This window comes from Rhinatrema bivittatum, chromosome 7 (genome assembly GCF_901001135.1).
Source record: "Rhinatrema bivittatum chromosome 7, aRhiBiv1.1, whole genome shotgun sequence".
NCBI lineage: Eukaryota > Metazoa > Chordata > Amphibia > Gymnophiona > Rhinatrematidae > Rhinatrema > Rhinatrema bivittatum.
This window is the reverse complement of record NC_042621.1, coordinates 188403623-188417098: the sequence shown is the minus strand read 5'-3', so window position 1 is coordinate 188417098 and position 13476 is coordinate 188403623. Positions and strand designations below refer to the sequence as shown.

Here is a 13476-nt window from a genome sequence, read left to right as displayed (position 1 = left end):
TGGCACAGCTATGGAAACTTGCTGCTTTTCTATGTCTTTGGTTGTTTTAGACCAAGTACACTAAGGGGGTCATTTTCTCTCCCTATTGCACGCGAAAAGGGACTTTTCACGTGCGACAGCTAGATGGGGGCGGAGTTGGGGAGGCGTCGGGACCGGAAGAGGAGGAGTCAGGGTGGTGTCAGGGTGGATACTGTGGAAACTTCGCTGGCAGCGATAAGGTAAGACTCATTATCGCCGCCAGTAGTGCGCCCAATAGCACCACCTTTCACGGTGGTGCTATTGGGTGCAAAAGCCAGCAGCGATAACACCGCGGTGGTGCGAAGGCTGCCGGCTTTCGCAGGCCCGTCCCCCCGATTCACCCCCCCCCCCCCCGCCCCTGTCACCGCAGGATTCACAAACCAGTGCAATATTAGAAAATCCAGGCCTAAGTTAGGCAATAAATGAGGAATGTTGTATGTTGCAGATGCAGCAGGTGATATCTGCTAACATCTGGGAAAGGGAGGTGGGTGATTCCATCTCTGGGGGAAGTGGCACTAAGATTGAATTTCCACAGTTACTAATATAACACTTTTAAATGTGTATTTTAAAAGAGATGCGCTTGCCAAAAAGTGCAGATGTGCATGCATCTAGCATATGCATGTGTCCAATCTATTTTATAAACCTCGCACAAGTACTGGTGCATGAAGAAAGAGGCGAGCCTAAAAAATGGGTGGGATAGGGGATTGGCAGGGGCATTCCAGGGCGGGGCCAACAGTTACACGCATAAGTAGCTATTTTATAACCAGCGCAAGCGGCGTGCTTATGGCTGTTGCTTGCGCCCGTTTTCTTCTGGTATTTATCAGGTGTAAGTCACAATAACGTTCTTAATAGCCAATTACTGACTGAACTGAGTGAAAGGTTGGCACGCAGGATGAATAACCAGGGGATTTTTGATGAGCCAGGGATTGACTGGGCAAACTGGTAGACTAATCTGAAAAACTAGTCATTTCCTGCAAGCACGTTTGTTATAAAATTACCCCACTTCTGTGTGTAAAAGCCATTTCCTATGGAAAATGCAGCATTAACAGATGCTCAAACAAGTGCTTAAAATTAGGAGCATACATGCAGGCTGGGGTGCATTTTATAAAATGCATGCACACTTGCACGGGCGATCCAAAATTCAAGTGTATTGCGCTTGTGCCCATGTATGCATGCATGCGGGCATCCATGCACTCGTTTTAAAGTTATCCTCCCTGACAGTGTTATGAGTTATTGAATAAAAGCCATGTGCCTAGTTACTTTCCAGTTCTCTGTGGTACTACAAGGAGAATTGCCCTCTCTGATTACAATTATATGGATTGCAGACTAAAGCAAACTAAAATATATTCTAATTTTAAGATTTTCTGTGACATTCTAAATATGCATACAATATCTACTTTACCGATTCAAGTAACATGAAGAGAGTAATTTGGTTTACTGTGATGTCACCACAAGAGACTGAGTTATCAAAGTTAGCCTCCTAGCCTGTGCCTATGGGAAATCTCTTGATAAATAAGGAGCTATGTTTCAATTCACTAAAAGCCCATTGAAACAGCAGCATTTTTTCATTTTATTTGGCTTTGAAATTATAAACATGTTGAGATATGCATAATACTTCTTTATTTATTTATTCAGATTTATTAGTCACCTTATTTCAATAAAAGCTTTAGGCGATGTACATATAAAGCCCAATTTTATGACAGGGCCCCTAGGGCTGAAGTCCACGTGTATTTTGTGTACGTGGACTTCAGCTTGAATTTTCAAAGTGGACTTCCATGTGCCAATCCACTCTGAAACTTAGCAGGACTGCGCGTACCTATGTGCCGCGTAGGAATGCACATGTAAACCTGCCAGGGAGCAGGGGTAAATGTTCCCACAAAACATTATGTACATACATTCGAAAATGGAAAGTACGTGCAGAAATTATTTCCCTGCCCCAGCTTCATCCTCAGGAACGCCACTTACAAGTATGCAGGAAACTGCTTCCGGGTACCCTTTTTCGCTTACAACTCCTGTGGTAATTTTCAAAAAGCACATTTTAGACCCCCCCCCCATCAGGAGTAATTTTCAAAGCCATTCAAGCGCATAAGGCCCGGGTTTTGGGGGCATACGTCTGCTCTAAAATTGACCTAGGCTCGGTGTGCGTAAAAGTAGGTGCGTAACCTGGTTTTGCCTGTACATTTATGCATACTCAGGAGACGTGTTCTGGGGGGCAGAGTTGGGGGTGGCGTCAGCACGTACACCCATATTTTGTGATTTTAAGAAGTATGTTCATAAGTGTGCACGCCTAAGTTACACCCTCCGCTGAGGAGGTACAACGGTTATGCCTGTGAATGTGTAAACATACTTGGCCAATTACTCAAGCATTTTGAAAGAAAACTTAAAAGGTGTAAGTTGGCTTTGAAAATACAAGGTAAAGTCTTCTAGCACTGCATGCATCCAAACTTTCCCGCTATGTTGAGTGTTTGAAAATTACCCTCATGTAGTATAGTACCATAGTAAATGATGTAGCAATACACTGCTATTTCATGGGCTTATGGGGAGGGTGAAGGAGACCACCAAGACTGTTAAATGAAATAGCTCAAGCAACATCAACTAAAAATTCAGAGAAAGAGAAAACAGTTTTAAATTGATTGCACAGTTATGTTGTTATTGATTTGTATAACACACAACAGATAGTCCTTATACCGTAATTCTCTACCCACTTCCTTACTTTTTTGTTGCCATGACTCCTGTTCCCAAGTTTCACTCTCTGATTTCTGCCTATGAATTTATTTTCTGGGTTTTCTCTGCTTTCATCTTTTTATGCATATAGCTGTCAGGTTTTGTATACAAAAATGCTATCTGCAAAATGTACTTCTTGGGTTTCTGGTGACTTTATCAGACCATTCAGCCCTTGAGGTCTTGGTGTATGGTGACACAGGAAGCCCTCAAAGCTCATTATAGCCGAAGGAGGTAATTATCAAAAGGAGTTGTGCGTAGCAATTTTCTAAAGCCCATTAACCCACTTAAAGTGCTCTTAATGCAGGTAAAACCTATAGATAATTCAAAGGCATATACTGTAGGTATTTTTAAAGTGCATTTGCATGTGCAAAACCCAGTTTTAAGCATGTTAATCATTTTGAAAAGTACCTTCTACTTATTTACTAATGGGAATAGTCTATACTAAATAATAATAATAATACTTAAACTGTGATTAATTTTATCCTCTAATTAATCTTGACAGGCATGTTCAAAAAAAGCAACAAACAAGGTGGAACATAGGTTTATGACACCCCTTCCCTTGATGGGAACTGCAGTTGTAACAGATAAGAGATGCAAGTTTGACACTTATCCCATAGAAGGATTAGGGACATAGGTTTGTAGTCATATTTCATGGTGAGAGTCTGAACTGAAGAATAATTTCCATGGCAGGGTTATGTACTGATATTAGACATTGGACGATAACAAAATATTTCATAGCTTGTGGCTACAATAGCAGAGAATATGGATTTATGATACTTTATTCTAATGGCTAGGAGTGACTGATAATTCCTAAAAGATGTGAGTTTGTAATACCTTAGGCCATAGTTAGGATCTGGAATACTAACATAGTAAATGTCAGAAGATAAAGATCAATCATCCCAAAGAGTCTACTTTGTTGTTACTGCCTACTCTACTCTAACTAAAGATATTTCCCAACTGTTAACTATGCAAGATGACCACCTGCAGGGAATCACCCTTTCTTCCACGCCCCCCCCCCCCCACCTTCCCCCACCTTCCCCTACCTAATCCCCCCCCCCCCCCCCCCGGCCCTATCTAAACCCCCCCTACCTTTGTTCTCTCTTCTTTTTGGACCTTTTCTATTCTGGGCAGGCGAGCATACAAGTTTCCATACCTAAGCCCTCTGCTTATTTTACCCATCTTCTCCCTCTGCTAATAACAAGAAACATTTGTGAGCCCTTACCTTTTCTCCTGGCTGGGGTCTCATAAGAGATACTTGATCATAACCTCGTCGAAAAAGAGCCCATAAAGCATCAAGTTTACCCTGTAAAATTTAGATCATTATAAATTTCATTAGCAGGCTTAAAAACAAAGCCCCCCGTGAGTGCTTAAAGTCCTGTTAAAGCGTAAGAATGCATAAATAGTTACCTTTATTGGTGTGTACCATTTCCTTTCCAGTGGCACCTTTCTTGGGGAATACTTTTTAGGCTTGGGCTCCCAAGGTTCGTATTCTTGTTCTGGTAGTTTGATAACGGCATTTTTTGGTTTTTCTAATTTAGCACCTTCTTCCGTTGAACCTTTGTCACCCCATCTTACCTAATTAATATTAACAGATACATTTTAAATAATTTGCTTCAATTTACTCTTACTAAATGCTGTTGGCAATTGTTTTATCATGCATATATCCATTTAGGGCCTGTTGTAACAAATAATTTTCCTTATTGTGCGTCTTTTGGAAAAAGCTTAGTGCAGGCTATGCAAATATACCTCATGCATATTCATTACCTCATGCATATTCATTGTGGCTATCTGAAAACCAGACCTGTTTGGGGCACTCTAGGACCACAGTTGTCTATTCTTGGCTTAACATATAGGCCGCTTAATAGAGTTTATTTACGCAGTTTCAAGAACAAAGAAAAAATGATGGAACATTATATATGGAATAAGTTTCATCCAAGTATATATTGGATCATGGTGTCATTATTAGCCATGAGACCAAAGGTCAATTTAATCTGGACTCTGGAAGAGAATTATATTCTTATTTACATAGGTATACTGTTTATTTATCTAGTTTTCAAGAGAGCAAGATATGCTTACAAGCATTAAAGTATCCCTTGAGCTATGTGCACAAATGAAGTTTTCCCACACATAAAATAAGATTTATGTGCAAAAAAAGTTTACACTGATGAAAGCATTTTTTGTGCCAATAAACCATCTTTTATACATGGAAAACATGCTTTTTGTGCATAAACAAGTTTTCTATGCATAAAATCCCAACTAGAAGTCCCAGCACCAGAATTCCAGCTTCTGCAGTAGACTAACATCAGCTCTGGAAACTTTACTCCACCTCAGTCTAGGAGGAGTTAAGATTCCAGCACTAAGAAGAGGTAATCTAGCTCATCTATTTGCATTGGGGACTATTCCCTAATGTCATCATTAACACAGAATTTCATGTGAGGGCATTAACTTTACACAATGTTATGCGCACATTGGGCCGGATTTTAAAAGGGTTACATGCATAAATCCAGAGGATTTACCGGCCTTGCATGCGCCGGGCCTATTTTAAAAAGGCCCGGTGACACGTGTAAAGCCCCGGGACACGTGTAAGTCCTGGGGCTTGCAAAAAGGGGTGGGGAGGGGGTGGGATCAGGATCCCGGCACAGTGGCCATATTTGCTGCTGTGCCGGGGATCACACGCCGGCAGTTGGCCGGCGCACGCAACTTGTGCCTGCCCAGAAAGGTAAAACAATAATTTTAGGGGAGGGGTAGGAAGGTCAGGTTAGAGGGAAGGGAACGGGGGAAGGCAGTGCGGCTTGGCACCCCCTTGTGACCCCCTTGTGCACCCCCTTGCGCGCGCCGACCCCTGATTTTATAACTTGCGAGCAGATTTCGGGCTTCGTTTTGGGGGCAGCCGAAATAAAATTGGCCCGAACTGCGGGAAAATGAAATTTCCCACGGCGGGCTGATAACAAAAGCCAAACCGAAAGGTTCGGCCGAATCACATCTCTAGTTAATTATGTGTTTGCTTTTCAAATGTAAATCACCTGGAAGTATTCACTACAGGCAATATGTCAAATTGAATAAATAATTAGAATAATAATACAATATATCAATGACTCATTAGGCAATATTTTTCATTACAGGTTAAATTTTCAAAAGCATGCATAGAAGTTAGGTGTTTAAAATGTTCACTTTGACAACCAGCAGCACTGACTTTCTTAGAAAATGTGACAGAATCATCAAACTGCCCCCTAACTTCATCTTAGTCACCATGGATATTAGTGTGCCAAAAATAAATATGTCCCATAAAGACAGTATCACTGCCCGCTAGAAATTCCTACTCAAAAGAATATTTACAAAAGATATTCAAGATTAGGAATGTGCAAAGGCAAGATTTTTGTTTTGGCATGGATTTTGTTTTGAGTTTTTTTTCAGGATTTGGTTTATTTAATGTTTATTTTAGTTCAGTTCATTTGTCGAACCAAAATAAACAAAGCCCCACCAAAAAAACAAAACAAAACAAAAATGCCTTCCCCCCTGTCCTCTGTGGCTCCCTTATCCCTTTTGTGGCTGTACTGGAAGCTGAATGGGTTAGAAATGATCCCCAGAGGCTCCTGGGGACTGGTCTTAGGGACAGCCAGTGTGTTGTTTAACAGCTGCAAAATATGGCCAAAAAGCAATACAGCCATAAAACAAAATTTGGCCAGATATATTTCCTTTTCCCTATATAAATCTGGCCATTCATCTTCAAACTTCCCTTATTAGTCATAGGACCTTGAACCCACACCCTGAGATCCAATAACTCATGACCACACCTAGGTTTGGTGGCTCCAGTTTACAAACAATTTACATCTTCTGGACAAATCAGCAGTAAAATCACAAACAATAAGTCACAGGATTCTATAACAGAGATAACACCACCAACAGCTAATGTAACAAAATAAGTCTACCTCTTAGCAGCGAAACAAAACATCTTTAATTTCTAAACATCTAGTCTACCATCCTAGATAACTCATGGATTAATAACTCATAATCACTGTACCCATCAGATGAGAATTACTCCAGACAGGCAAAACTGTTATTTATGAGGTAGGTATCCATTCCTCCTACTAGGGCTCCTTGAAGAACAACTAGGTATAAGCACCTAGGAGTAGGGTCTGGATACTTCCATCATCTATGGTAGTAATAGTAAGACCTCTTCTGAAAGAACCAGAAGGCCCTTTGGCAGTTTATCAGAACCAGACAAGTCCAGATCCCTTGAGTTCCAAAGGCAAGCTCCTCCACTTTTACAGACTTTTCTTTCCTTTTTGAAAACCAGCATCTCACACCCGCTCTAGTAGTATTCTGTTACACCATACATACTTAAAAGCAGAGTGACATAACTACAACTCTATATTGCAGAACCAACTACCCATAAAATTAATGGTGGAGGTTACATAGTAGACATTAAGTGTGCTGTTCGTACCTCTGATTGTGCATGTAAAACTGCCCCCCAAACCCTAGACCACCACCAAAACCTCACCTTGAGTTACTAGTTGACCCTCCTACAGTGTTATAAATAGTTTACATATATAATACTCTTACAAAGAGTCTCTCTCTCTCTCAGAAATGCCTGTCTGGGTACTTCTTAGCTTATGACATGAAAATATCACATGAATAGTGCAAAATTATGAATCTAGGCCTTAATTTGCTAATTTTGAGTCTCTTTTCTTAAATATTTCTATAGTGCATAATTGTGTTTCTGAGAATGAAAGGTTTTTAAAACACCTCAACTACTCAAGTTATAAAACCTATAGACACACTCAGGTCCATATTCAGAAGCATTTAGATGGATGACTCAGAAGTTATCTGGCTAAATGAATACTTGGGTGCTTAGCCTGCTATCTTATTATCTGGTTAACATTCTGCTGGATAGCTTAGGGGCATTCCGGGAATGTTTTAGGGAGGAGTTACATTAAATGATTTAGCAATCTGGCTAATTCCTATATTTAGAGTTAGCTGGATAACTTATCTGGATAAGTCTGGTCATGCCAAAGAGCTGTCCTATAGTTAGCGGACTAACTTTAAGATAGCCATCTTAAAGTGACTGCACTATTGCATACATGTCCAAAGTTAGCTGGATAAGTTTATCTGGCTAATTTTGCTATCCAGACAGTGACTGGATATGGATCTAACTAACATTTGTATTGCTTGGCAACTAATATCTTGCAATAAAATAAAGAATTACTCTTCTTGAATCAAATTGCAAAAAGCACTAAAATCTAATGCAAGTCTCCTCTGAAGTACTTCCGATAATTAAAGTCCCTGATGTAGTTTGTCATCTCAGGGTCTTTTATAATTTTATTGAAAATTACTGTATTAAAATCCTTTTTCTCCAAAAGGAGAAGATTATGCCAGGCAATAAGGAAATATTATATACCTCCATTCTTTTAATGCCCCCAACACCTCGGCCTCCATAATAAGAAGCATCTACAGTTGGCCATTTTTTCTTAGGCAGTCCATCCTCATCATCAGATTCCTGGAAAAAAGAAGGAAGATGTAGTTTTCTGTGTGATACAAACATTATGGCATATGATCAACAACTGTATGTGTTAAAGCAGCATATTCTGAGACTCAGGCTCTGCAGATTAGAGATGTATATTCATTTAAAATGAAAATGCAAAACACAATGAATAAGGTCAATATGTATCATTCGGGGGGCCCAAAATGAATTGGGGACCCTTGAATAAAATGAACCCTATTCGTTCAATTCATTTTAAACTAATGTACTGGGCCTAGGCCCTAAGCCGGGGCCTCACCTAGATCATAGGCCGAGGCCCAAAGCAGGGGCTGTGGCCTATGCCTAAGCGTGATGCTGGTGCCCCGGCTCAACCTAGGCCTGAAACAGGGCCTCGCCTAGGCCCAAAAATTAAAAGAAAACATATCTGATCCATCGGGTATCCGACGAAGCCCAGGCCCCGATGCTGGGACTCAGCCTAGGCCAGAGCCCAGACCCAGGCCTGACATTGCGACCTGATCCAGAGGCCAGGTCCTATGCCTGGGCCTCAGCGTAGGCCAGAGCCCAGACCCAAGCCGATGCAGTGACCTAGCCCAGAGGCCAGATCCTGATACCTGGGCCTCGACCCAGACCTAGGCCCAACACTGTGACTTGACCCAGATGCTTGGACCTCAGCCTAGGCTGGAGCATGGAACCAGACCCAGAGCCCAGGCCTTGCAGCTCCATGCACATCGTCCTCTTTTTTCTTCTGAAGCCATATGCTGGAATCATGCCAGAGTTCATTAACTCCGATACATTCAACCCATACATCAAAATGGCACTGTCCGCTGGGGTGAATTTAAATTTACCAGAGTTAATTAACTCCAGCCTGACCCCAGCACATGGCACCAGAAGAAAGAAGAAGAGGATGACAAGGGAGTTGCTGTGAAGCCAGGGTTCTGGGCATGGGCCTGACCCTAGGCCGAGATCCAGGCGTTGAGACCTGGCCTCCAGGCCGGGGCCTGGCATCGCACCTGGATCTAGGCTGAGACTCTGGCGTCAGGCCTGAGTCTGGGCTCCTGCCTAGGCCAAGGCCCAGATGTTGGGACCTGGCCACAGCATCGTGCCTGGGCTCCAGATTAGGTCAAATCCTCGGCGTTGGGTAGGCGGAGGCTGAGGTTGCAGCGACTTAGCCTCAGCCTATGTAAAGCCAAGGTTTCGGCCTGGGCCTAGGCCTCGCTGGTGGAACATCATCAGACTGGGCAAATAGGAGGCAGGGGGGTATCCTGGCCCTGGCATTTTTCCAGGTGGTTGGGAGACCCCATTTTTGTTTTTTGGTCCTTTTATTTTTTAAATGTTTGAATCATTTTTTTCACACAAATGAAATGAATCAAACATTCCATGAACTGAAATTTGTGGGAAAGAAACCTCCCAAAAATGAATAAAAAACGAAAATGAATTTTTTTTCCCTGCAACCCCTACTGCAGATCACACTGTACAGTCAGTAACAGCATAAAAGACTCCTGTGCTCACAGCTGCAACTTATCAGCCAGAAGCCACAAAGTGTTGTCTCTTGCCATTTTCAGTTAAGGGTGACCTTCATTTATACTCAGCTGTGTACAAACTTTCAACCCAGAATCTGCATTCAGGAGAACAGAAGGCGCTTTGTGTGTGTGAGAACTCTGCATTCTATTAGGGGAGCAGCAAAATTAGTCTACACAATGGATAAGCTTTTATTAATATGAAAGAAGAGTACATTAAATTTGCTCCAGGAACAATGATAAAACCATAAGCAAGAAACTATAACAAACTGATGTCAATTTTGTAGTGATAACTTTGATGCTTTTCTCATACCCAGTGTAGCTTGGTCATATGTTGGCAGCTATGGTACATCAGTAAATCACTTATCTTATGTATGCATAAGTCTTATTACTCATCTTAGGGTATACATAATATATGTTACAATACCTTTTTGCTGCCAGGGACCACTGTAAGTGGCATTATCAGTCTGAATTATACTGTTAAGAGCTGAAACTGGTGAGTGTGCCAGTACAGTTGATGATGTCTGTTTTGACTTTGTGTTGTCAGGAATGATATTTGCTGTCACTGTTGATTATACTGTACAATTAGTGTCTGACTGACATGTATTCTGTTATGGAAGTTTGTTTTTATAGCTGATCACAAAAATATAAGTTTTAAATATAGTGAATTCAGTGAATTAAGCTGGAAAATCCTATCCTGTTTTCCCAGAATATGCTGTCCTAATCAAGAATAAATTCTTATATTGCACATGTCCTGAAAGATTCGTTATAAAATGAAAAAGAAAAATATCAATCTTTGACAGCATGGTGGGCTGGTATAAATGGGCAGACTGAGTAGACAAAGCTATCCTTATCTGCCAGCATCTCCCATCTTTGTAAAACCTACAGGACCCACAGGAATGTGCCTCAGTTCCTGTTATGGCTAGCTTCAGTCTCAAGCAAGCACTCGAGGCTTGGCATATCAAGGCTCTCTAGGTGGAAGAGAAGTGAGGTGTGCCCTTGCGGTGATGAAGACGGTCCAAGTCCAGGCCACTCCGCCGACCTACACGCCTCGGGAGACCACACTATTATGGTGGTCTTTGAACAGTCCTCCGACCGTTCCCAGCCCATTCGGACCTGCCGCAGGGAGCAGCAGAGGCGGCAGGCTGGACGGAGGCCAGGTTGGCACAGGACTGAAGCGGAGAAAGCAAGGCCTTGGAACTTGGAGCAAAGCACAGAGGAGGTCAGGATGAAGACAGGAACAAGAGGGATGAGCAGGACCCTCAGGCGCCCTACTAATCCATTGCCAGCAGGCGGCCCAAATGGACGATCGCAGACCACACTGTCTCCTTCGTGCCCTATACAGCCCAGGGGCTGGTTGCAGACCACGAGAAGAGCGGGAGAAGCTCGGGAAGTCACTCAGCCCAGGGTAGTGGAAACCCCTCGGGTCCTCCAGAGTTGGAACTAGGAATCAGAAGCAAGAGTCTAGGAACTCAGTACAGAAGTAGGAACTCGTGGAGGCATGGGTCCCACATCCTGGAGCATCAGGACTGGAACATCAGGAGCAAGCAGGAACATCAGGACTGGAACATCAGGAACAAGCAGGAACATCAGGAAGTCCAAGGGAGACACAGCCTAGGTAGACTAGCGCCATTGCCGCAGCAAGGACTGAGTGCAGAGGAAGTCCTTTTATAGGACAGGAACAAGCAACTCCCTGGGAGGAGTTCAGATGGGCCACACCTGGATGGCCCTATAACTGGAGAAAAGAGCTGCGGGCCGACCCCTAGGGAGAAGGGCGTGGCCCAAACCAGGAAGTCCAGGCGAAGACTGAAGCAGGCCTCAGGCAGGCCCAGAGGACGTCGAAGGCCTCCCAGGCCATGGAGCAAAACCTGGGCAAGCAGATCAGGCAAGGCCCCGGCTTCGTAGTGGCCTCCAGAGAAAGGTGAGAGGCCTCCCGTAGCACCAACTACAGGAGGAATCGTAACTTCCTGGGATTAATATCTTTCTACTGCATGCAAAAATTCCTAGCTGGCAATTAAGAGGTCCATATTCAGCCATGGGCACTCCAGTAATTTATCTGTACAAACTTTTACAGGTAACCTAAAAACAGGATATTCAGCAGTGCAGCTGTGCCGCTGAACATACTCAGAGAAATCAGTTATCTAGAACAGTGGTTCGCAATCCTTTTTTCTGTCGGGATACACCTGACAGGTGATGCTCACATATGTGACACACTGAACACATCACTGTCATGGGGGGAAATGTAAACATAAACTCTGAATCCATAGGAGCCCTCCTGCCTCCCAACAATATGTGCAGGACAGAACTAGGAAATTTCCCTGTACAACTCAGCAAACAAAAAAGATGATCTGATTCTGGTGTCATCTCACTAATAGCAACATAAATTTTCTCCACTACCCAATGTAGCTTGGCCACATGTTGGCAGCTATGGTACATATGTGAATTATTCATCTTATGTGTACATAGTCTTATTACTCATCTTAGGATGAGGTCAACATTCAAAGCGCATTCAGCGCTAATTAGCCAGATAAGCAGGACTTATGCGGCTGAGTAGTGGCCGCCGAATATGTACACATATTCAGCAGTCGCCGTTTAGCCATCTAAGGGGGTCATTTTCAATAGCTTTCGCGTGCGAAAAGGGACTTTTCGCGTGCGATAGGGTGATTGGGGTGGAGTCGGCCCCGGAAGAGGAGGAGTCAGGGCGGCTCTGGGGCCGACACTGCGAAGACATCACTGGCGGCGAAAGGTAAGGACCCTATTTGGTGCGAAAGCCAGCAGCCAGCGCACTGCAGTGGTGCGATGGCTGCAGGCTTTCGCAGGCCTGCCCCCTGCTTTGCCCCCCCCCCTGGTACCGCGCGATTCACTTATTCTCTGCAAGAATAGTGTATCCAGGCCTAAGTCGCTTATATGGATAAAAAGGTAACCATGCAAAAAGTAGACAAGTAGTGGGCAGATTTGGGTAGAGTGAATTAGCCATACAACTTATGCGGCTAACTGACGATATTCGGACTTAGCCACATAAGTTGCAGGCTAAGCCCGATGTGCCATAGAGCAGATCTAAACTTAGCTAGTTAGACTTATAAGGCTAAGCACTCAGTTATACACGCATATTCAGCAGCATAGCTGTGCCGCTGAATATACTTTGTAACTTAGCCGGATAGGTACTAACCAGGTAAATTACTTAACTAGTCAATTTTGAATACTGACCCCAATATAAACAACAATACCTGTTTGCTGTCAAGGACCATTGTAAGTGGCATTATTGCATTATTGGTCTGGACCGAAGGGTTATAATGAAATTGAAAGGTGACAAGGAGAAATGAGTGGAAAGAGATGAAGAAATGGCAGAAATACTAAACAAATCTTCAGTTCAGTGTTCACTAAAGAAGATCCTAGAGAAGGACCATTGCTAATTGAGAAGACAGTAGATCGGGGTGGGGTAGACGAAAGTCCATTTACAGAAAAAAATATATGGGAAGAGCTAGGAAAACTGAACGTGGACAAGACCATGGCGTCAAATGAGATACATTCCAAGAGCTCAGAGATGTGTTGGCGGGTCTGCTGAAAGACCTATTCAATAGATCCCTAGAAACTGGAATGATGCAACATAATTGGAGAAGAGCGGTGGTGGTCCCGCTTCACAAGAGTGGTAGTAGAGAGGGAGTTGGAGATTCTGCTGAAGGAAAGGATGGTGAACTATCTACAAAATGGTTAACTGCTGGACCCAAGGAATCATGG

General features: G+C 43.1%; 1 protein-coding gene across 2 annotated transcripts in view; it reads right to left on the bottom strand.

The window, feature by feature from the left end:
* ANTXRL (ANTXR like) overlaps positions 1–13476 on the bottom strand; it is a 166944-nt gene that overhangs the window by 59749 nt on the left and 93719 nt on the right. For both annotated transcript variants that reach the window (XM_029609652.1, XM_029609654.1), the window contains exons 15-17: positions 8141–8239; positions 4150–4317; positions 3965–4045 (exon numbers count right to left, since the gene is read on the bottom strand). In XM_029609652.1, coding sequence (XP_029465512.1) covers positions 3965–4045; positions 4150–4317; positions 8141–8239 — 348 coding nt within the window. The remainder of the gene's footprint in view (positions 1–3964; positions 4046–4149; positions 4318–8140; positions 8240–13476) is intronic.